Source organism: Leguminivora glycinivorella, chromosome Z (genome assembly GCF_023078275.1).
Source record: "Leguminivora glycinivorella isolate SPB_JAAS2020 chromosome Z, LegGlyc_1.1, whole genome shotgun sequence".
Classification (NCBI taxonomy): Eukaryota; Metazoa; Arthropoda; class Insecta; order Lepidoptera; family Tortricidae; genus Leguminivora; species Leguminivora glycinivorella.
In genome coordinates this window covers 18,102,497-18,128,624 of record NC_062998.1, presented here as the reverse complement: position 1 = coordinate 18,128,624, position 26,128 = coordinate 18,102,497, and the positions used below count along the sequence as shown (strand labels likewise).

The window sequence follows — 26,128 nt, the reverse complement described above, 5'->3', positions numbered from 1 at the left end:
GAGCCCTTGTAAACCCAGCATGATCCAACAATGCATTGTAATGTAAGCCCGTGTAAACCCAGCATTGAAAATGAAATATTTATTTTTCAAGTAGGCATATTACAATGCTCATGTGAACGTCAAATAAAGCTACGCCGGCTCTAACCCTACTGAGGCGTAGGGAAGCCTCGAGAAGATTATCCAACAATGCATTGTAATCGATTAAGGGGTCATTCCAGCGAAACCGACACCACAGGCATAAAAATTAAATAACTTAATTTACATTTAAATCTACATCTAGAGAATAGAACATTATGCCTAATTTTATGAATCAATGAGTTTTTCCTTTTTATGACATTTTTTTGCATTTTATATGTGTTCAAACGTACCCCTAGCACCAGTTGTCTAAGGTGGCATATATATACCCTAAGTTGGCAGCGCTATTTCGCGCTTTTAATAAACATTATGGAGAGAGTGATATGTGTAAAAGAAAATATATTTAAAGCTGTTTAAACCAGTGGCAAGTAAATTTAAATTAAGTTTCATGGTTAGGATTTATTGGGCGTCTACACAATGCGTAACTCACGTCCCGCCCGTCACAATAAAACAAAGTTTTTTCTTGTTTACCCTAAAAGTATCTAAACTCTTGGTGTCTTACTTTGAGAAAGTAACAATTAGGTTGAGGTTGGTTATTTTAGCTAAAAAACGCGTTGCTTTTGTGAATAAAAGTATACTTTTAACGCTTTTCAAAGTAGGTCCCACCCGTCACAGTGACGGGTGAGCAAAATGGGTTATCTGATAAAACTTGAGTTAATGAGTATAAAATCCTTCTTTTAAGTTTAGTTAAACCTAACTGGGTTATATTAAAGCAAATTATATGTCTAATATTGCTTAATTCGGTTGTGGTATTACTTTTTAGAACACAATGAATGCAATGAGGCCTATGAGTCAGGAAGAAGTCTTTTTCATTAAAACTGGTAAAATTTTTGACATTATTTCTGACCCACTGATAAAAGTATGTGGTAATAGACTGTTTGACAAGGTTTGACAATTTTCTGAACCTTTAAAAATTCAAGTTGAAAAAATATTTTTTTTGGTTTAATGCTCTAAGAAAACTACTGAAATTATTACTTGTAACATTAAATAATTAATAAAAGAGCTGATTTAAAGTAAATACAAACGAACTGTCTTTATATTTTTCATATATTTGTATACTCAAATGTTACTCGTCCCACCCGTCACAAAGCGCTGTCCCACCCGTCACAAGCATTGAGAAGCAAAATTATTTTTGTTTTACGAGTTATTTGCGTAAATTATACTAATACCTAATCTATATAATATCAGGAATTAAATAAAAAATGGTTGTTTAACAAAAGTTTCGTAGTTTCTTACCAATTGCGAATTGTGTAAGTCAAGTCGGAGAGGAGAGGCATTTTGAAGTCCCACCCGTCACACTTCTTATACCATCAATTTCTCATAATAATAATGACATTTTCATATTTTTTTTGAAGGTACAGTACGCATTGATTATTCAAGTAATTGATAATGTCATATTTAATACGCTAATTGTTGCCGTTTGGCAGAAATAAAGCAAAATGTAGGCAAAAAAGAGTATAAATATCCCACCCGTCACAATGGAATGACCCTAAGGTAATAGTTAGTACACATTACCGTAAGATGTAATAATGTATTGTGCTTACACAGGCCTTCAACAGTAAGAGTCCGACGAACGGCACGAGTACAATGCGAATAGGCTCGAGCAAGCCGTACAGACACATCTCCCTTATGCCGCTGAGCACGGTAAAGCGAGTCGTCGACATTCGAGAGGCAGAAGGTACAATCTTAACTCTTCATTATTCATGTATTCAATTCATACTAGAGAGTATGTCAGCGACAGAAGATTCTTGATAAATCGACTTCTTTGTTACAGTGATTAAAATCAATATCAGATGTAAAATGTTGAAGATTTTAGTTAATAACGTTAGGAGTTGCGATTCTTATGATTTTAAAATTTCCTCGATATCGATAACTCCATTCGTTATTTCTGCCGCCGCGCCGTCAAACCTGGATATACATACATACTCCATTATTCATAAACGTTTACTAAATTTATGAAGCGATAAAGTTCGTTTGTCCCTTTTCGACATATTGGCGTGATAGAAAGGGACAAACGAACTTTATTAGCTTGATAACTTTAGTGAACGTTTATGAATAAGATAAGGAGGTTATACTCGTACGTTTATTTATTTTTTGCTTTTGTTAAGTTGTAGTTGTGTATCAGCAAGTGATTGGTGTTTATGTGTAGATTGTCACAACGTGTTCGCGCTGATGTGCCGCAGCAACCAGGAGCTGAAGGAGAAGCTGTACTCGTTCATGATCACGGACGACGCCGTGGACAAGTCGCACTTCCTGCGCCAGTTGTGCCGGCAGATGGCCAACACTGTCTGCAAAGCTGACGCTGTGAGTAGCGCACTCTTAAAGCCTGACCCCAAATATATGATTATTGTAAGGAGGGCGCTGTTATTCTGATGTATGGGGTGACAGTTCACTTTAGTATTAAGAAAATAGTTGTAATGAAATTAAAGAAAGCTAAACTGAATTCGGTTTATCAGTATACACTATACACAGTTATTTTTTAGTGCAAGGTGGCCAGTTACTGGAGGGGGCCAGTTACTGGCAATTTACCCTATTTTTCCCTACTTATATTACGATTATGACTGACGAAAATAGCGTATGTACGATTAAGCTTCAAAAGAACCTAATGTTATTAGTATTACCATTCAGTAATCTGATACTGACTGTAAGTTACTCTACTTTAAATAGTATAATGATACGTGAAGTATGAATGATTGAGGAAGGAGATGTTTGTGCGCAGGACAAGTTCCTGGCGACGCTGGAGTCGCACCAGCTCGACATCGACACCAGCGACCTGGCCCTCAGCACGCTCTCCAAAGTCACCAAATTCGCCGCGCGCACCAGGATAAAGGTACATCGACACACTAGAAAGCCTCTTTTCATTTATTATCTCATACGACAATAGGGTAGGGTAATTGACTTAATTTCATCATTATATTTTCATGTATTTACTACTTATATGTATAGTAACATTGTTATTTTTTAAGTATGCATAATTGCACAATAATTCGTAACGCGGAATAAATGTTGGTATTTTTCGTATCATTTTATATGACAATTTCTGTTTCAATGTGTTTATTTTGATAATAGATTTTAAGTCAGAAATAAATGTTAATACGTAATATGTATTCACAAGTGAGAAATTCTCAAATCTCAAAAGGTTATTACATTTGGATCACGTCATCATTTTGATAAAAATGGTAGGCTGGTAGAGTACACGATGCTGAGCAAGACCTACCAGGTTTATGTCCCGAGAAGTTTGTATGCAACTTTCCTTTCTTGTTCCAGCCTACCAATTTTTAACAAATTCTAAGTCGTGGTCCAAATGTACAAACTTTTGGAGAATTGCTGAAGTAAATCGTTAGTCAAATACCCTATTGTATTTTAGCATGATTAAATGTATTATAATAAGTTACAAATGTATTCTAGCTTAGCTTGCATTTCTAGTAATAACAAAAGAAAAATAACCAAAATGGTAAGTAAAATTGATTTAGATTAGTAAGTTAGATTGCTAACGCAATGAATCAGTCCTACATCGAAATCAAATGTTTAATGTAACTAAGGCATGAGAACGTTCGAAATCAACAAACAAATAATTAACATTTATGGTCAATTGGTCATACATACTTCATACATATTCGTATAAATTAAGCTGTGTTTTTATTGTACAGACGCATACACAGAGCATGATTTCAAGGTTCGTTTTCAACTGTGGTTAGTACACTCCGTACTTAATTTCCATGTGCGCTAAGTGTAGTGAACCAACAAATGATGGATCCTAATGAATAGGCTAGTTTCCTACTAGTCAAATCAGCTTCTTTTTAAGAACTGTCAAAACGATTTGCTAGTATGGAATTACTATGAAATACTGAGGAGTGACGTCACGGTCAATTCATTTACTTTTTATCTTTCTCTTTGACTTATTAAATAGAAATTTTGTTGAAATATAACTACTGTCCATATATTTCTTCATATTTTGCGGAGCTTTATTTCGTGCAGTGCTAAGCAGTAAGGTCAGTGTGGGGAAGACCGTCTACCCGGAAAGACCGTCTATTGACAATAACTTTAGACACATGTTTATTGCGCGCTCATATATCTACGCCTCTCACACCTCCGAAGGTATACCAGTTTTTCATCCTTAAGCCATTGGTCTTGAATACATATCCCTAGGACGAACACTAGTTAACAATAAACTTGATTCGTGTTTCGAACTCGAGCATCGAGTTCAACATGGTTCCGCAAAAAACCAGTTAAAATAAAATAGAAGCAGTCGGAATATTTGTATATCATGTATGTAACGTAGGTCATTTAATAACCGTTCTTTCTGACTAGTACTATTAATCTACTCAAAACGCGTTCAATTTCTTGTTTTATGTTCTGAAATATGTAACTTAGAAATTGTGCCTACTCAGAAAGTCCGGCATAAAAGAGAAAGGCAAGACCGGCATACGATAAACAAGGAGTTGCCAACCTTTTTTAGGCTTTATTGGAAATAAGTCGAGTGTAAACAATATCAATATATAAGTACGTTTTTTGCTTATGATAGTTGTACCGTTTTTGATTTTAACTTCGAAATACAGTTTTGGTAATGATTCGTATGGTGTTACTAATATCATTCGAAAGTATTAAATAAAAATGACATAGTTGTGAAGAATTATAAGTGGTGAACAGAACTAAGCCTACTTACACTGCATTACTCATCATCATATTTAAGTTGGTAGTGTTTGTATAGATTGTGCAACATGCGGCGACAAATATTTCAAAAGAGAGTTATGTATTTTAGAAATAAAAGTAAGCATTTTGAATCCAATTATTTATTTAAACAGATAACATAATATTTGCGCACCCTTGACAAAACATATTTGATAAAGGTTGTTCGTCAGACGGCAGAAACTGAACCCTGGAGGCACAGAGGGTCATATCGAAACTATGACTAGTGGCACAAACTGTGCACTTCTCAAGCAAAATCATTTCGTCTTCCTCGTCGATACGTATACGCTGGCGTTAGGAAGTACATCAAAAAAAGATTCTATCAATACATTCTTCGGAAGATGTATAGACATGACTTGTATATTGTTTGCTATTTTTAATAACTGAAACAAATATTTATGTATTAAGTATACAAATATTTATGTAAATATTTATGTATTAATGACATCTGAATCTCTACTGAGTTTTTGAAGTCGTAATCGAGCAAAATGGGGCAAAGGGTGTTTATTGAATCCTGAACGAAGTAAAGGAATCTCTAATCTCGCTACGCTCGGGATTCAAAATTAGAATCCTGAGCGTAGTGAGGGATTCAAGTATTAACGCTCAAGGTGGAAATAATTTTGCTACCATGTGATATATACAATTTTTCACGTCACCTATGAGGAAATTACCAAAATATTAATAATGAATATACCTACTGCAAATCAGTAGTACGGACTTAATCTACAACAATTTATAAACGATCATGAAATATAATGTCAAAACTCTTTTCATTGAATTAATATGTTATACTGGCAACATAAAATCCTTGAACAGAAAAGAACCACTCAGCTCCTCCAAGACTCGAGTTTGTAATATTCATACTCCCCGAGTTACACACAATGTTTTTCATCACACTTGCAACATAAAAATATGTAAAAAGAAAAAAAAATTGAATACGGTACTAGAAATTTCATAACTCCCTTGGGAGAACGATTTTTCTATAACTCACGCTCCGCCTGCGTGTAAAACCACATTTAGTGTGCGAGTGTGATGAAAAAAAATTACACATTCATTCATACTGTAGTGACTATAGCAAAACCAAGCATTGCTAAGAAATGTTACCAAACTAATTCACGTATCTTAATATCCTATTACGTTTTCTTAATTAACATAGTTTCAAAAACAGATAAGTAGTTGGATTTATATGAGCCTGTAATATCGTGACTAAATTGTATTCGCAGGTGTTCGTTGGAAAAACAGTATTATGCAATATCTGGACCTGAAAAGAAAAGGTTATGAACCACATCTACGGGACATATGCCGGTCTTGCCTTATAAATAGAAAAATGCTTATATGTTCAAAATTTCAACGTTATTTTAATAGTTATCTAGCACATTCTGCCCCATTATTACGTTAAATAACAATGATCATGATTTTGGAATCTAGTCTCATATGAAATTACGCGACAACAAGCACTAGACGGTCTTTCTGTGCTCATCGCGGGAGGACGGTCAACCCGCCGAGCCTTAAAAAAAGTGATTTTTATCACTTAAAACTACCTTACTTCACCAAAATACTGTAAAAGCTTTGTAAAATATAATATTTGCTATCCCATAGGACCATGCGCATTACGCCAGACTAAATTAATTATAGAGTTTTATCCACTCAAACTTTATTTCAAATAAACTATGCCGGTCTTGCCCGCACTGACCTTACTCTAATGGTTTAAAATTGAAAACCGTAAGAAAACTGATGAGTGATGTAATATAACGTCTTGTTAATTTTATGGATTATCGAGCTCATCCACGACTACGAGGCGACTTGGAACAATTAATTACAATATGCATCTTATATTAGCTTTTTACATGGTCCACTGTGAACTGAGTGTGTAAAGTTGATATACGAGTATGCTGCCATAAGGCAGCGTTCCCACTTAAGCGTCGCGTGTCTCGGGGCGCGCAACGGACGTCTCCGCCACGCCGCCTGAATGTAATTCAAAAAACGTCTCCTCAGTACATTTTGTATAGGAAGGACGTAAGCCGCGCCCCAGGCGGCGTGGCGCGCTTTTTGAATTACATTCGCAGACGTTTTTTGAATTACATTCAGGCGGCGTGGCGGAGACGTCCGTTGCGCGCCCCGAGACATGCGTCTTATGAGTGTGGATGGTCCCTAAGGTAGGTATACAAGGAGTATCGAGAGATTCGAGAGGAACTAGAACCCGAAACAAACCTGAGGCTCTGTACACTAAAATAAAATATTTCTAGTAAATCTGTCACTTAAAATGATATTTCTCTGATTATAACTTAACTATACATTTTCTGTCGAACATGATTGTATCTTAAGTATATTTAGTATAATAGGATCATGCGCCTACACATTAATTCAATTCAATTCAATTCAAAATATCTTTATTCATGTAGGCCTAGTTACAAGCTCTTATGAATAGTTCATTACATATATATTATGATCTTAATCTAACCTAATTATCAGAGCAATTTATTGTTGTAAATTATTGTTCATAATAATATTGAGTCTATAATATACAATTTCATATAAAAATAATCGTTAAACAAAAAATATATAATTAGGTATATGTATATATAAAAATACATGTCTAGAATATTTCTAGGAAAAATCCAATGTCCAAAAAAATACAATATTAATTTCATCAACAATAATAATAATAAAAAAACGTAAAAATAAGAAACCATTTCGAATAACAATTAATCCCACGTTGTTTTATCATTCATGTAGTCTTGTGTTGTATAATAAGCTTTGGAAATGAGTACACGCTTTACATGATTCTTAAATTTATTAATTGACAAGTCAGTAATATGATTCGGAAGTTTATTATAAAATCGAACACAATTACCCATGAATGATTTTTTAATTTTACAGAGCCGTGTGAAGGGCACCGCGAGTTTATGTTTATTTCTAGTATTTATATTATGTACATCACAGTTTTTCTTAAAATTACAAATGTTTTTATGTACATACATAATATTCTCATAAATATATTGACAATGCACTGTCATTATATTAATGTCCTTAAATTTATCTCTAAGTGAGTCTCTATGGTTCATTTTATATATTGCTCGAATAGCCCTCTTCTGCAGAATAAATATGGTATTTATCTCTGAAGCACTGCCCCAAAGTAAAATACCATATGACATAATGCTGTGAAAGTAACTAAAATAAACTAATCGAGCTGTTTTCACGTCTGTGGCAAGTCATTTATGACACTAAGCGTTATTTAAAATGCCGAATATATCTTTATCTCGCACCGTAACTGAGTCCATGTGCTGTTTACGTGCATTCTCTAAATTGTATGGTGCAATTCCATACCTAATCATTATTTTTTATTATGGTGAAGACCAAGTGCGAGTACAGTCGAGTTCATAAATATATGTACATATTTTCACTTTATTGCAACGAGTTAAGGTGAAGAAATGTACACATATTTATGAACTCTACTGTACATGATGTCTCCCAGTACTTAAAATTGAAGTGTTCAGACGATTGTGTTATTTATTGGCACTAACGGTACTTAAGTAAATTCATAGTAATAAATGCTTATAATTAGAATAATTTCATCGTTATTATTGGAATGGAATATAAATTATTCGTCATACATGGCTTGGGCAGCGGGGTTCAGTTTCGTTCATGTTAACATTCCTTATTACTTCAAAGAGTACCTAATTTGTAACGATTTGTCTTACCGTTAATTAGACGAATCGTTATGTAATAACCGAAATGGACATTGAATGATATGTTAATGACAGGTGGGCCGCGCGCTGTCGTTCAACAAGACGCCGTCGAAGCTGAAGCGCGCCATGTCGTCCATGATCTCCCCGTTCGGGTCGCAGGCCAACCTCACGCCCGCCTCTCAGCTCGCGCAGATGCGTCTCGCGAGCTGCAACAACATCAACGTGAGTATGCACCTCCATCGCCTCGACAACTCAACAATCATCGTTTGTCTCGTACTATGTACCTTTTTAACAAGAAAAAAGAAGAAAAAATCTTGACGAGTGTTTTTATTGGACGTGTTGTATAAGACAGCAAAGAGCATTGAATCAGTACGAGTACGTTTTAAAAGTCGGCACTCTCCACAGTGTGGGATTAGACCTCATTTTTGACCATGGTGTTTTTATAGTAAAAATCGGTAGCCTAGACCAAAACAATGCTACGACTAAAACTCCCGAATGTCAAATATGACTAGTTTACGAGAAATTATTTTTTGAAGTTTAGGGTAAATGTACCCGAAAATTGACTAAAACTCAAAATATCCTGAGAACGGTATCGATTCTCAAAAAACACTTTGAAGAGAACTTATAGAACTAGCAATATACTATCGTATGGAATAATCACCACAGTCGTAACATCATTCATATCGGTATTAGAACCAAATTAGTCATTTTCGATTTTGATTTTTTTTCTCGTAAGTTCCTGTATATTAGCATTTCTTTTATTTTTTTACTGAAAGGTGATTAGCTTCCCTATATGCCATAATTATTTCATTAAGCAATTCCATAAGATCTAGAAATTATGGTGTGTTTAAACGTCCCATATAAAATCCCCATAGAGTAATTAAGCACACCATAATTTCTAGATCCTATGGAATTGCTTAGTGCAAAAATTATGGCATATAGGAAAGCTAATTACCTTTCAGTAAAAAAATAAAATAAATGCTAATATACAGGAACTTTCGAGAAAAAAAATCAAAATCGAAAATGACTAATTTGGTTCTAATACCGATATGAATGATGTTACGACTATGGTGATTATTCCATACGATAGTATATTGCTAGTTCTATAAGTTCTCTTCAAAGTGTTTTTTGACAATCGATACCGTTCTCAGGATATTTTGAGTTTTAGTCAATTTTCGGGTACATTTACCCTAAACTTCAAAAAATAATTTCTCGTAAACTAGTCATATTTGACATTCGGGAGTTTTAGTCGTAGCATTGTTTTGGTCTAGGCTACCGATTTTTACTATAAAAACACCATGGTCAAAAATGAGGTCTAATCCCACACTGTGCTCTCGAACAACCCTCGAGCCGACTCATGCAAGCGTTTTTTCGACGGTCGTGACGTCATGTCACTGCTACCAACACAAAGAAAAAATCGCTAGAGCTCAACCAAACCCAGTCCCTAATATTTATCGATATCGATAAATGTGCGGTATTTTGCAGTATGGCGACTTAACAGTAAATTTATGTATTAAAAAAAATGTCTGGGGTGGCTGTGGCTGTCAGAGGCGTATTTCAAGGATTTGGCGTTGGCATCCTGAGCCAGTCAGGTTTACCGCCCTGTTAAGTGACGATAAAGTATGAAATTTAAGAAAAAATTCTGCTTTGCTACCCTAAAAAGAGCCTGCCGCCTTGAATACGCCCCTGTATAAGATGAATAAAACAAAAGCAAAATATAACATCACTTTTCTTTTACATGAAGTAATTTTTCAACTACTTTACAGCACTTCTCAGTTAAACTAATTTTGAGGCGTTTGCAGAAATTTCCTATGATTTACTGTGCCTGACGTTTATATTTGACATTGCCTCCTAATTAAGAGTTTTGCTATAAGAGCCAGTATTTGTTGCTTCATTTAATCTTCGTGTTCCTTGCTTGTTTACCAAGGAAAGTTAATATTCACTGCAAAAAGTCTTGAAAACATTTGCCCAACATTATCTTCATACAGGAGATATATAAATATGCCGATTCTTCGTAATAAAGAGATTATCGATACACTCTATTGGTATTTTAGGTTATTTGTTTGTTTACGAACAAACTTATTTACGGAATGTTTTCGCTTAAATCGTAGACTGTACATGATTAGTACTACTTTAAATTGATTAAATGAGTAATTGTTAGCAACTCTAAATCAAAATATCGCATAAAATACTAGTTACCGACCTGTATGTATCCAGTGCAAAGCTAGGCAAAAATAAGCCACAAGTTGATATTTTCAAATATCTAACACCACAAATTTCACACTTTCTTATTGGTTTGCCCGAAATTTCAATAATAACTTTAGTTATTTTATTATTTACTTAATTTACAAAATTCAAACGAGTTACGACAGATTTTACGTTGACGACTTGACGTTTTGAAAAAAAAAACACGTAGATTTGTGCCATAGACTCATAAGGAAATATGAAATTCTATTATCTATGGATTTGTTCTACCAAAATATAATAGACTTTAGTACTATTAGTAATAGATGTCATTTTGATTCGATAGCATTTTTTTGTGTCGTAATGTTGGTACCATCGCTTGCCTGGGTGATCATAATATGATCAATGATCATACTATGGAGTGACGACGGGCTGTAAGACAGGTTATATCTCAGCTCGGCATCTGCCTAAGGCCTATACTATAATACACTATCTATGTATACTAGCCCCGATGCGGAAGAGTTCGTCTAGTAATACATAAATATTTTGTTTATTCTAATAACGTTTACACATGTAGTGAGAATTGTAAAAGTACTCTAATATAGTTTATTTAGATTGTAAAATAAAGTTGCATTTGACTTATATAAAAAAAGAACATTGAAAAAATGTTGTCTTAATCACGTTCTCCTCTCCTATAGCAGTTCTGCATGCATAGGCTTTAAGATTTGTTTTAAGTTTATTAGCAGAACTTAGTTACTTTCCTTGGGCCGCCTATCATCAGTCATGTATGTATTACCCATCGATGAAAGATAAAATAAAAATCGTCATTTTCTTCCTTTCAGTATCAATGATATTTTTTGTATTTAGATTTAGTTGTTGTACAGTACTGCCATAAAAAATAAACTAGATTAGTATTAGTATTAAATATTAATGATTTTTGAACTAAGACATTATTTTTGTACAAAAACCTTAAAAATGGTCTGACTAGACGAAAACATATGCATCGGGGCTAGTATAAGTATGTATTTGGTAGTAGTAGTAGTAGTAAACTCTTTATTGTACAGTTAATAACAAAAAAACACAGTAATTACAGTAAAGAACAGTACAAAGGCGAACTTATCCCTTTGAGGGATTTCTTCCAGTTAACCTTTGAGTTAATGAGAGGGAAAAAAGAGATGAGGGTGACAAATGCAGCAACATTTACAACAAGGTACCAGAAAGATAAATAATTAAATAAATACACACATAATTTATGGGAATAAACAAATATTACATAAAAAAGGAATGGAGAAATTACACTAAAAATGGGAAAATAACAATCTATCTATTCTATATAAATAAGTATCGTATCGTAGTGAAAATAAGACTAAAGCGATTGGGAACTGTGAAGTTGTATCTTCATACAACACTGGTCTCAGATGGCGGAGGCTCCAAAGACGAAATCAAGCGACGCATGGCCATCACTCGGTCCGCAATGGAGAAACTCCCCAAGGTCTGGAGAGACCGCGACATCACAATTCCCAACTAACAAAAATTAGTCTTATAGTGGCTTATAATGCCAAAAATAGTACTCTTATAATAACCTTGTAAACCCTTTACAAGAGGGCATTTGGGCACACCTTATATGGCCAAAAACCTTATATCCCCCTTGTAATTGCTATATTATTAGCTTTCTTATCTTGTACGTGCTTTATTATGGCATGCAATAAGAAAGTTAACCTTATAATGGCAAGAAAAATGCTTTTAAAAGGCTAATGTACTAATAAGAATCATATTTAAAGCTTTAATAAAGGCAATTATACTTGTAAGAATCATATTCAAAGCTTTAATAAGGGCAATAGCTCTTGTACACGTTTTGTGATCATCAGATATAAGGGAGTAAAACTCATAACGGCGAAACAGGATGCTGTTTTAAAAGTTTATTGTGCTTTTCGTAGTGATTTATGTGTACATCATCATCAAGTCATCCATTTTGCAAGTTAGTAAACGGTAAGTTAACTTTTACATATTACAATTATTTGCTTATTTATTATGAAAACTGTGTGGGAATCCAATTTCATGGTGAAATGTGATATAAAATGTGTTGTATTATTAATGCGCCCTTGTATTTCAACGGTTTTGTACTAAAAATGCGGTTAATTAATTTTGACATGTCTTGAGCAAGGCTGTTATAAGAGTAAAAGCAGTAAGCACATCATTTACAAATACTCTATAAGAGTAAAAACTTTATAATAGCCACCGGTGTTACTTAAGATTCGCCATTTTATATATCTTTAGGGTTCCTTCTCACAATTAGTGAAATCCCGAACCTTACCATCTAGTTAAATATTTGTAACGGATACCAGTTAAAAATTCATAACGTTATCGTTAGAGAGCAGATTTCAGGTAACGATTTAAATATTAATATTATGAATATGACTCGCATACAATATTTATTATTTTTTCTACACACGAAAAAATGTATGGGAACATAAAAGTAAAACCCTTTTTGGATGCTTTTGTGAATATTGGGCAAAAATTATAATGATAATAAATAAAAAAAAATATTTATTTATACTTATTTCTTTAATATTTCTTCTGTGCATTGCACAGTAAAAACTTCTATTATGGCTCAAAGAATATAAAAATGAAAATAATTCCCTTCTTATATATATTTAAATTGAAAGTCCATTATTTAGAATAAAATACTTTTTTTTTAAATGTAGTTTGTTGAAAAAATAACATTAATTTAATCTAATTATTCAGTGAAGTTTGTGGTGTGCGATGTAGGTAATAATAATAGATTATAAACCACATGACATGTATTTAAAAAATTGCACTAGTCATATCCATATTAATATTTAAATCGCTACCTGAAATCCGCTGTCTAGTTATCATGTACTTGGCGCAAACCTTTGAAATTGCATTTTTGTTCGAAAGACCGTTCTTTTTAAACCGGTATTTTGGGGAACGCTTTGATAAAGGTTTGGTTCGATTAACCGGCATAGAACAAAATAAAACCGTGTAGTCCGCAGCATGTCAGGTAATACTGATATTTTCAATATTTCATTAGGAAGTTATACCTAGAATTTTCAATTTAAAACAAACTTGTGCTTCGGAATATTTAATCTTCTGGTGCCTTATTTTATTACTTCCTATTGATTTATTGTAAATGCTGAGTCAAATACTCTATTTGATATTTATTATTATGGTTATTGTTACAGAATCTGTGGATGAGATACATAGTCAGCCGTTTTTAGTGACGTGAAGATGACAACTCTTCTCCTCCTCTTAGTAAGTAAGTGCTATTGAAAACCACAGACGATTTCAGTACCGCCATCACAATGGACTTTGTGTCGATAACTATAAACAGCCTAGCCTAAGACTTCGAATAAATATTTTTTTTTTATTACAGATGTACTACAAAACGGCACATATTCTGATGGAGAAAATCAGTCACAATCATTACTTACACCCAAAAATAAGCCAGGAGTGGTGGATCAAAAAACATGCAAAATGGAAGAGGACGCAGGAAATAGTTTAGGTTGTAAGAAAATCACACCAAGCAAAGATGGCGCTGATAATTCAAAACAAGAAAACGAAAATCAATATATCTTTTGTGAATTTGATGAAGACCTCGATAAAAGAAACTACTTATTATTTTGGAAATTTACTGATAGGTTAATTACAATTTCTACCACCGTGTAGGCGCTCTGAAGAATATATTAATATTTTGAAGTATGTAGACTCATTGAAACAGCAACATCGTGAGCAATAGAACTGAAAATATTAATCTTATAAAGTTACTTGTATCGGTTTGGTTTCGTTGCACATAAATAAATATCTTAAAAACAGTGAGTTTGTCTTTATTTGTCCTCAATTTTAATCTGTCTTAGTCCCAAAAGGACTAAATATAAAATCGGTTTCTTCTTAAAATAGCCGAACATTGTATTCACTTATTCAGATCGTCCAACATTCACAATGATAATCCGCAATAAAAGATTTTTTTTTATTTCAGACCAAAGTCCATAAAGTAAGGAATACACTTTTGGAACTTATTCTAATAAAGTTAATCTTAAAAATTAATATTAGTAGGTACTGATGGATAAAAAAACTAAGTGCCTTGGTAATAGTCTCTTATACGCTCAGTTATGTATAATTGGCTACCTCCGAGTGCATGCTAGTCTGGTATAACCGGTGGACACTCTATTTAATAATGTAAACATTGTAAAACATGGAAACAATGGACCAGTTACATTTGCCCTCCAGTCGAGATCTGCCCCGCGGCCCCGCTGTATATACCTTAACATTTTTCACCGCAGAGCTATAGACACCTTAAATAAGAACAAAAAATATAATTATAGAGCTAAATCCAAACTCAATTCATCATTTAATGATATACCTGTATTACTGTCACTGCTGCTTGCCTGCATATTCTTATAATTATTCCATAATGGCATCCTCTACGGAACCACTAATCGATAAGTTGGGATCAGATTGTTCACATTCGCTGGATTTTCAAAATGACGAATCAAGTTTTATAAAAACTTTTAATACGACACTTTCAAGAATAATGCCTTTATAATTATTGTATAAGAGAAAATGTATTGCTTTAATTCTTTTAAACACTTTATAAAATGCTATAATTTGTTTGCTGGATAGACGTTTTATAATATGCTCCTATGAGGCATAAAGCATCATAGTTATCTTATGCATTACTTTTATAAGAATAATTGGCCATAACAAAAGCTTTTATAGTGCTTTGAATATTATACAGCGAAAAGGCATTTTAAATGGCTTCTATAAGAATACATATTTTTAAACCCTTATTGCAGTCATATAAATTGGACTTATTAACGTGTACATGGCCAAGTTATAAGAGTAAATGTACTATTGGCCAAATCCTCTTATAATGAGCTACTAAAAGAGTAAATATTTTTAAACCCTTATTGCAGTCATATAAATTGGACTTATTAACGTGTACATGGCCAAGTTATAAGAGTAAATGTACTATTAGGCCAAATTCTCTTATAATGAGCCGCTATAAGGAACTCTGGCATAATGAATGCTATTTTAAAACTACTATGAGTGTTAAGCCCTTATAGATTGATTTTATAAGGATATTTTGTTTGTTGGGAAGGGCAACGAAAACTCGTCTCGTAAGATCTCTCGTTTTCCCAGTGTTTCTCTACGGGGCTGAAACATGGACAGTAAGAGAGAGTGAACGAAAACGCATTGACGCTTTGGAAATGTGGTGCTGGAGAAGAATGCTCGGGATATCGTGGACTCAGCGTCGCACTAATGTGTCTATTCTTCAGGAGCTCAAAATCAAGCAAAGACTGTCAGATGTCGTTCACTCTCGCATCCTTAGCTATTTCGGTCACGTTACACGTAGGGAAGACTCCGCCATAGAGAGACTTGTTGTTCAGGGAAGAGTGGGCGGTACAAGACCCAGACTGCGCCCCTTAATGCGATGGACAGACCAAGTGAGGGCTCTCACCGGGTCACCCTTAAATCTCTGCGCGCGGAACGCTGCAAATAGACCAATATGGCGGGAAACCATTAAAAAGGCAGCACAACGACCCCAATGACCACGACTACTCTGACAAGAGTATACGACTAAGAAGAAGAAGAATATTATAAAAAACCTAACCAAGGGTGCCGCCAGCAGCGGGGCAGGGCCCAAGCTGCCGGTGGTTAGGGCTGCAGAGAGAGGAACCGTCGGACTATCCGCGATCTTCGCTATGAGACCGTTCGCTGAAACGACTATCGGAACAATGATCGTTGATTCAACATCCCACATGGCGGTTATCTCGTGAGCCAAGTCTAGGTACTTTAACTGGACTTGTCCTTCTCGGCTTTCGCGAGATTCTCTTATTATTATATACGATCATAGGTCTGTACGCCTCCCTTTTTCTCCAACGTGAAGAAAAAGGACTGCATGATAAATAAATATGATAGACATTTTTACACAGATTGACTGTAATAGACAACGATAATATAATATATAAATACACTATCATAGAACATGCATGACTAAGAACAAATTCTGTCTACACTAAGATTACTGTATTACACTAAGATTTCTGTCTTAACTTTTTGTTCGCCTCACTTACATTTTTCGCGCGGCTAGTCATCATGACCGTATCGTAAAGCACGGAGGTTGTTATTGAACTTTCGCTTAAGGGTCAAAGGGTTTACCAGAGTTTCTAAAGGGTTTGATTCCCCGAATAATCATTACCATGATGTAAGCGAGTTTGAGCTATTAGTTTACAGTGGTTACGGTAGTATAGTGCGGTTGTTTGTGCAGGAAATGGGCACGAGCAGCGGCGCAGGCGGCGGCGGCGATGGCGGCGGCGAGGTGCTGGTGGCGCCGCTGTCGGTCCAGCCGACGCGCAAGGCCGCGGCCAGCGCTGCGGCCGCCCTGCGGCGCTTCTGACGGCGCACCTCGCGCCGCGCCTGACTCGCATCTGGCTCCGGCTTCTAAATGTTATTGAATTTAGACTTGTTGAACTCGCGCCCGTACGGAAACCTGACGGCAGGCGAGACGCGAACTAAATACCCCAGAACATTACGAGTTTAATCTGCCATATTATAATCTACGTGCAGCTAAATGTAACTTATAATATAATACTACACAAGAGATTAATTTGAAGAATGAATTAGTGAATTGCTAATCAACCCTTCGGGATGATAAAACAACGCGATTCAGTTTAGGACCTAAACTGAACTGTGTCGCGATTTCCTACCACGACATTGTTATTGCGATCAAATTTCGACCGAGCGAGCGATAAGCGTCCCAGCCGTTTCATTCACTCATCTCAAGTGTATTTCGTACCATGACATGCCACTTGAGCCTAAACTGAATCGCAGGAATGTCAAATTTAGCGGTTCATAAAAAGTTACTCACTTACCGCATTATTCTGAATCGCTTTGTTGTAACACTAGCGATACTAAATAGTTTTGTGTTTTTTATAAGGAGTAGGAGATGGAAAATATAACTAAAGCTGGTTTCATCACCTGATTAATTTATTATTTTGGTTTTTCGATCCTTACCGATTCGATAACAAAATATAAAGTTTTATGATTTTGTTTAGTAATATTTACGGACCAACTATTCCAACTAATTACACGTTTTTACATTTTTAGAGTGCCCTACGATCTCGCAACTTTCGCAAAAACGAAAATCAAAAGGAACGAGAAAATGTCTGATCCTTTTTTAGTCGATAGGCAAGGAGTCATGTTAACACTTGCGACAAACTATGCCTAGAACTAGGATGGCTAAGGAATCAACTAGGTCTAGCATAACTTAGCGATATATATTAAATTTAGACACGAGTGAGCTACCTACAAATACTAATGAGTTACGTATTAAATTTGTTAAAATATCATCCAAACACTGCGAGTTCTATAGCCGAGCACAGCACTTCAAATACATAAACAAACTTTATTATTAATTAGAATTACCTACTACGTAATAGTCAAGGGCGCGACGTTCTAAACATAAGCTTTAACGAACTGTCATTATATTTTTTTTCATTTATTTATATTTTTGCTCAAAAAGATACGAAATCTTACAAAAAACATTGCAATTATTATGAATTTTACATTTAAATGTTTCCTTTTCCAGTTATAAGGACAAAATTAAATTAAAAATTAGTAAGTTAACTACAAATCGTTCCTGGTTTTCGAACGATCAAGCGTCACAAGGGGAAAACGAGATAGATTTATACGATTCCTATAGCGTCATCCTTTTCTTGTCAAAACGATTCAGTTGCGGACCAGAGTCAATATCGGTCTTTCATTCACTTGTACGCGGTTCAGTTTCGACTCTGAACATTGGAGGTCATGGTAGCAAATTGAGACGCTCAGTTTAGGCACCTAAACTGAACTGCTCTGCGTTTGAATCGTTTTTAAAAAGATCGTGGTAAGGCTGCAGCTCTGTAAGAATAAGCTTTATAGTGTTTACCGACTCAAATAGGGAACTTGACTGTTTTTAAAATATTTTATACCATGCACGAAAGAAAGCATTAGACAATTATTAGAAAAACATGGACAGAAGTTATTTTTAAATCGAATTTCTATTTAATAAGTCGGGTAGAAATATATAAAGTAACTGAATTGGTGTGTGTGTGGATTGAGTGAGCACCTTCCGAAAATAAAAAAAAATATGCTGATCATTTAGTAAAAGTTCTAAAACAATTGTAAAACGAATCTCTGAATTTGTAAAAAGATAAATCAAAAGGTACAGCCATTAACATGTGCTCACTCAGTTCTCACAAACTACCAACGAAAACAGTGAATATATTCATTTAACATATAATATTTATATACTAACATTTAGTAAAAAATAGGCCAACCTACCTCTATAAATATTAGATCACCTAGTGACGTATTTAATTTTTTACAAATAGTTTCTTATGCTCACTCAATCCTCACACTTTTGAAAAGCCGAATTTTGATGAAAAACATAAGATTTAGACCGCTATTATATGTGTATAGTTTAGTAAAAGTGAAATGGGAATTTGTAAAATACAAAACGAACCACTAACGTGTCAGGTTTTTTTATAATAAATTTTTGTAAGTGCTCACTCAGTCCACACGTTTTGAGAAAGTTAAAAATATAAATATCTTACGATTTGTAGCACCTAAGACACTCGAAAGTACTTCAACATTTAGTAAAAATTTTTACTAAATATCCACCATCTAATATTTTATATTCGTTGTCTGGTTTTAAAGATATTCAGACATAACTTTTTTCATACAAATGTATCAAGTAGGGTGACCACACTATGTCGGCTCCTGATTTTCCCCACCTTCCCATTGTCATATTGAGATTGGGGAGTTTCGTTCAATTTTGATAATAGTTTATATTAAACTAATACCTACCATATTAATTCTCCATCTGCAAACTGTTTTTAGGTTATGTTCTTGGCCTAGTGATGATGTGTATTGTGTAATTTTTATCGACGTCAGGATAATAACCCAAATATACGTCAGGATAATAAATCAAAATTGAACGAAACTCCCCATCTCAATATGACAATGGGAAGGTGGGGAAAATCAGGAGCCGACAGTGTGGTCACCCTACTTGATACATTTGTATGAAAAAAGTTATGTCTGAATATCTTTAAAACCAGACAACGAATATAAAATATTAGATGGTGGATATTTAGTAAAAATTTTTACTAAATGTTGAAGTACTTTCGAGTGCCTTAGGTGTTACAAATCGTAAGATATTTACATTTTTAACTTTTTCAAAACGTGTGGACTGAGTGAGCACTTACAAAAATTTATTATAAAAAACCTGACACGTTAGTGGTTCGTTTTGTATTTTACAAATTCCCATTTCACTTTTACTAAACTATACACATATAATAGCGGTCTAAATCTTATGTTTTTCATCAAAATTCGGCTTTTCAAAAGTGTGAGGATTGAGTGAGCATAAGAAACTATTTGTAAAAAATTAAATACGTCACTAGGTGATCTAATATTTATAGAGGTAGGTTGGCCTATTTTTTACTAAATGTTAGTATATAAATATTATATGTTAAATGAATATATTCACTGTTTTCGTTGGTAGTTTGTGAGAACTGAGTGAGCACATGTTAATGGCTGTATCTTTTGATTTATCTTTTTACAAATTCAGAGATTCGTTTTACAATTGTTTTAGAACTTTTACTAAATGATCAGCATATTTTTTTTAATTTTCGGAAGGTGCTCACTCAATCCATACACACACACTGAATTGAAATCACTCAATTCGATTTCATATTAATTCTGTGGGATGCGTAGTGATATCTCCCACGGGTTCCACTTACTTGCAGTAGGTAAAGCTCCAGGCGTAGAAAGCAAACAAGCAGGATACGTTTTGAAGCTTTATTCTTGAGCACACACATGCGTAAGCGAACAGTTTAAATTTACAGAAGGGGAAATGCAAGATAGGCAAAGCAAAAGCACTTAAAACTATAAAGCGCGAGCGAGTGCACAAAGAAATGTGATTGGAATGCGACCGAGCAGCGCGGTGACGTGCGCTGAGCGTCAGAGAGGCAGATAGACTGGTGAGCGCGGCGCGCGGGGGAACATGCGCGGGCGCAGGGCGGCCGGTCGGGAACCGGTCACGCCGCGACGTTATCAGCTGTGTGCAGTCGCTCCGCGCGCTAAACTATCTACTAATAACAAGAATCTGTTTGTCCGCTTCAACATACAAAATATGTGACATTAACATTTTATTTTCCATAATTCATAGTTCAGATTAATTATTTCATAGTAATGAATAAAAGGTTAAAAGGGTAAAATTCATTAAATGCTAATCAACAATTAAAATTAATGTACATAATCGTTAATTGAATAATTAGGATATAAAATAAATTCATTTGACATAATTAAATTCATTGTAAATAAATAAAATTAAAATGATTTGATATAAATAATTAATTTGAATTGATTGATGAATAAACATTGTAAAAAGTAAAACTGTAAAATGTAAAACAATAAAAACATTAAAATTAATAAAATACATAAAATCTGTAGCAGAACGCCCACATCACCCCCCTCCAGAGACCTGCTAAGGGCGATAATAGTCAGGGAAACGTACTACACGACCTGAACGCGTACGCTTGACGACATCTTCCTCATTCAAAGCTGAACTGGTGGTGGTTGTTTTATGTGAGTTGTTCTGTGTTTTATGTGTAGTGTGAGTGGTGTGTGTGTCGTGAAGTATGTAGGCTGGCTTTACGCGGTCTACAGATACCGTCACAGACTTACCATTAATGAGTAAGGTATATACCTTCGGTTCTCTCTTCAGAACCTCATAGGGTCCCGTGTACGCTGGTTTTAGCGACTTGCAGAGAGTATCGTCCCTCAGGAACACATGCGAAGACGTTGCCAGGTCATTGAAAACAAACGTACGACGCTGACCTACATGACGGGAAGCTGGTGTCGGGCGCAGGTTCCTTGTGAACGTGCGAAGCCGAGACAAGTAATCCGTCACATCTGGTAATGGATCAGCCCCTGGGTTGAAAAATTCACCAGGCATACGCAAGGGCTGACCGTAGACCAGCTCCGCAGAAGTTGCTTGGAGATCCTCCTTAAACGCGTTCCTCATGCCCAACAACACCAACGGGAGTGATTCAACCCAGGTGGAGGTGGCGTGACACGTGATGGCAGATTTCAAATGGCGGTGCATACGCTCCACCATGCCATTGCACGCTGGGTGATAAGCGGTGGTACGCTTATGTACAAACCCTGCCAGCTCGGACAGCTTCTTGAAGAGCGCAGACTCGAACTGACGCCCTCTGTCGGTGACAATATCCACCGGGCACCCGAAGCGAGCTATCCAGCCATGCAGCAGAGCTTGTGCGACGGTATCGGCAGACATGTCCTGTATTGGGATTGCCTCAGGCCATCTCGTAAAACGGTCAATGGCAGTGAGGCAGTACCTAAAACCTTGGCAAAGTGGAAGTGGCCCAATTAGGTCAATGTGGATATTCAAGAACCTGCCCTTAGGGATGTCAAACGATGACAGTGGTGCGGAGACATGCCGAGTGACCTTGGAACGCTGGCAAGCCAGACAGTTCCGGGTCCATTCGCGACAGTCTCTTCTCACCCCAGGCCAGACGTACCTGTCTGCCACGAGCTTCACAGACGCGTTCGCCCCTGGATGGCTAAAGGAATGCAGGCTTTCAAAGACCTGACGCCTCAACTCTGGTGGAACGTAAGGTCTGGCAGTTGAGGAGCTCTCATCGCAGTACAGCTCAGCATCACACCCAGGCACTTGGACTTTAGTCAGGCGCAACGAGGTGTCTTCCTTGAGTAGCTGCTCCAACTCCGGATCGTCGCGTTGAGCTGCAGCCAGCTTGCTCAAGTCCACGGGCTGCGTGATCTCCTCGATCCTAGAGAGAGTGTCAGCTACGACATTGTCCTTACCCGAGATGTGCCTGATGTCTGTGCTGAACTGCGATATGAAATCCAGGTGACGAAATTGCCTGGGCGAGCAATTCTCCTTGCGAGAATGAAACGCGAAGCATAACGGCTTGTGGTCAGTGTAGATGGTGAAGTCACGGGCTTCGACCATGTGCCGAAAATACTTAATCGCCTCATAGATCGCAAGGAGTTCGCGGTCGTAGGGCGAGTATTTCTGCTGGGCAGGACTCAGCTTGCGCGAGAAGAAAGCCAGCGGCTCCCAGCCCCTCTCCTCGTTGAACTGCTGCAACACTGCCCCCATGGCCACGTCTGATGCATCCGTGACGATGCTGAGCTTCGCCTGGGCATCCGGATGTGCCAAAAGAGCAGCCTGACTCAAGTCCTGCTTACAGCGATCGAATGCGTCCTGCTCCGCCGACGTGAAGTGAACCGGGTGCGAAGCCTTCACCGAACCCGCCAACAGAGCGTTCAGAGGAGCCTCGTTCTGAGCAGCACTGGGTATGAACCTGCGATAAAAGTTCAACATACCCAGAAAACGCCTGAGCTCCCGCACGTTCTTGGGTGGCGGAAAGTCTTTGATTGCGTCGACCTTGGACGGGAGAGGCCTTGTGCCTTCGGCAGAGATGCGGTAACCTAAGAATGTTACCTCTGAGGCTCCGAAGACGCACTTGGCAGTATTCACCACCATGCCATACTCCCGCAAACGGACGAACAGCTGACGAAGATGGGCTTCATGGGTCTTCTCGTCCTTTGAGAAGACTAAGAAGTCGTCCAGGTAGCTATAACAAAAGTCAAGTCCCCGCAACATTTCATCCACGAAGCGCTGGAACGTCTGCCCGGCATTTCGAAGTCCGAACGACATGTACGGAAATTCGAAAAGACCGAACGGCGTGGTAATGGCGGTCTTCGGGATGTCGTCAGGGTTAACAGGGATCTGATTGTATGCCTTAACAAGGTCAATGGTTGAAAACACGCAACAGCCTGTGATACTCTGCGCGAAATCCTGGATATGGCGAATAGGATACCTATCAGGTACTGTTCGCGCGTTGAGCATCCTATAATCGCCACAGGGTCTCCAACCATTGTCCTTTTTAGGGGCCAAATGCAAGGGAGAAGCCCAAGGGGACTCGGAGGGTCTGGCTATGCCACTAGCGAGCATAGAAGAAAACTCCTCCTTGGCGATCATTAATTTGTCAGGCGCCAACCTACGAGGTGAACTGAAAACAGGGGGTCCAGTTGTAGTTCTGATATGGTGAAGTGTGTTATGCTTTATTGTGCGGTGTATGCCAGATGGGCGAGTGATGTCAGGGTATTCCTGTAGTATAGTGTGGTAAACAGACTCACCAGTTACAACTTTGATTGAGGCAATGTCGTCAGACGGTCGGGCAGGCAAACCCGCGGCCGAAAGTAGTGTATTGCCATCTATGAGTCGACGTTCCCTGCAATTTACAAGAAGATTATAATGTATTAAAAAATCAACACCTATTATCGCCTTTGTTACATCCGCTACAATAAATCGCCAGACAAAGTCACGGCGCAAGCCTATATTAAGCACTAGATGCACGAAACCGTACGTGTTTATCACTGTGCCGTTAGCGGCGCACAAATCATAGTTTGTCGGCTGTCTGCGTTCATTTAGTTTATTACGCGGAAAAACACACAAATCACTACCTGTGTCCACGAGGAATGTGACCTTCGACCTGGAGTCCACGACGAATAAGCGACCTTTGCTAGGGCAGCCGCTCGCCGCCATCACCGACTGCCCGATGCGTTTCCCGACTGGTAATCACAAGGCTTGATGCACCTTTTAGCCTGCTCTCCGAACTTGTGATGGTACCAGCAGGTAGGGAACTTCCGATAGCTGGAGCTAGACCTCTTGGACGCCGAACGCTGCCTGGTGTGACTCGATGACCTCTCCCTAGGCCGGGACATTCGACCAACTTTAGCATCCAGCGCCTGCATCCGCCTGCTCAGTTCCGCGATCTGCAGCATCAGGGGATCCGATGACGTGGAGGGTAGCGACGCTGCTGCCACCTGCGGGGCGGGCGCGACAACGTCGTGAAGGCGATCGGCGAGCTCTGCCAAGTCCTCCAGGGATGATTTTAACTGTGACGCGACAATATCTTGCGTCCGTTGTGGTAGCCGATTAACCCAGATGGAACGAAGAAAGTCCTCAGGTAGCCCAGGTCCCGCCAAGTTCTGAAGATGCCGAAGAAACTGTGAAGGCTTCCTGTCTCCCAGCTCTTCCAGGTTGAGGACCTGCTGGACCTTCCTCTCACGCGACGCAGAAAGTCGTTTAATGAGCTCCGTCTTGAGCTTTTCAAATTTGTTCTCCTCCGGTGGTGACGTAATGATGTCCTCTACCTCCGCCGCATATTGAGGCTCAAGTTGTGCCATGGCGTAATAAAATTTGGTCTCGTCCGTTGTAACACGAGACAACCGAAATTGTCCCTCCAGCTGCGCAAACCATAGCGCCGGTTTCTCTGGATAAAACGGGGGAATCTTGACACCAACCCGAAATGACTCAGCCGTTAACGGCTCGGCGCCATTTTGTAACGGTACTTCTTTGTCTTTGTCTTGCTCAGTGCCTTTGCCGTCTGTCATGCTGAAGTGTTTAGCGAGGAGTCACCAATGTGGGATGCGTAGTGATATCTCCCACGGGTTCCACTTACTTGCAGTAGGTATAGCTCCAGGCGTAGAAAGCAAACAAGCAGGATACGTTTTGAAGCTTTATTCTTGAGCACACACATGCGTAAGCGAACAGTTTAAATTTACAGAAGGGGAAATGCAAGATAGGCAAAGCAAAAGCACTTAAAACTATAAAGCGCGAGCGAGTGCACAAAGAAATGTGATTGGAATGCGACCGAGCAGCGCGGTGACGTGCGCTGAGCGTCAGAGAGGCAGATAGACTGGTGAGCGCGGCGCGCGGGGGAACATGCGCGGGCGCAGGGCGGCCGGTCGGGAACCGGTCACGCCGCGACGTTATCAGCTGTGTGCAGTCGCTCCGCGCGCTAAACTATCTACTAATAACAAGAATCTGTTTGTCCGCTTCAACATACAAAATATGTGACATTAACATTTTATTTTCCATAATTCATAGTTCAGATTAATTATTTCATAGTAATGAATAAAAGGTTAAAAGGGTAAAATTCATTAAATGCTAATTAACAATTAAAATTAATGTACATAATCGTTAATTGAATAATTAGGATATAAAATAAATTCATTTGACATAATTAAATTCATTGTAAATAAATAAAATTAAAATGATTTGATATAAATAATTAATTTGAATTGATTGATGAATAAACATTGTAAAAAGTAAAACTGTAAAATGTAAAACAATAAAAACATTAAAATTAATAAAATACATAAAATCTGTGGCAGAACGCCCACAATTCCATATTAGCAAGTCGTTCAAATTCGTTGTGACAGTTCTTAAAAAGAAGCTGATTTGACTAGGAGGCAAGTAGCCTATTGCCCATCATATTCTCTTGCGTCTTGTGCCAAATTCACACTTTGCTTAG

The 26,128-nt window shown here is 37.4% G+C and overlaps 2 protein-coding genes across 4 annotated transcripts in view; one reads left to right on the top strand and one right to left on the bottom strand.

The window, feature by feature from the left end:
* Window positions 1–17,602, top strand: part of LOC125241123 (protein ECT2) — a 65,310-nt gene extending 47,708 nt beyond the window's left edge. For all 3 annotated transcript variants that reach the window (XM_048149458.1, XM_048149454.1, XM_048149457.1), the window contains 5 exons: window positions 1,684–1,813; window positions 2,285–2,439; window positions 2,855–2,965; window positions 8,589–8,735; window positions 16,987–17,602. In XM_048149458.1, the coding sequence (XP_048005415.1) occupies window positions 1,684–1,813; window positions 2,285–2,439; window positions 2,855–2,965; window positions 8,589–8,735; window positions 16,987–17,115 (672 nt within the window). In that variant the 3' untranslated portion in view covers window positions 17,116–17,602. The remainder of the gene's footprint in view (window positions 1–1,683; window positions 1,814–2,284; window positions 2,440–2,854; window positions 2,966–8,588; window positions 8,736–16,986) is intronic.
* Window positions 17,603–24,353: 6,751 nt separating this feature from the next.
* LOC125241771 lies at window positions 24,354–25,205 on the bottom strand. The gene has a single exon (XM_048150388.1). The coding sequence runs from the start codon at window positions 25,203–25,205 to the stop codon at window positions 24,354–24,356; it is 852 nt and encodes a 283-aa protein (XP_048006345.1).
* Window positions 25,206–26,128: the final 923 nt, after the last annotated feature.

What these genes read in the sequence shown, in the direction of transcription:
- LOC125241771 (XM_048150388.1), bottom strand. Translation starts at nt 25,205, where the DNA reads ATGACAGACGGCAAAGGCACTGAGCAAGACAAAGACAAAGAAGTACCG.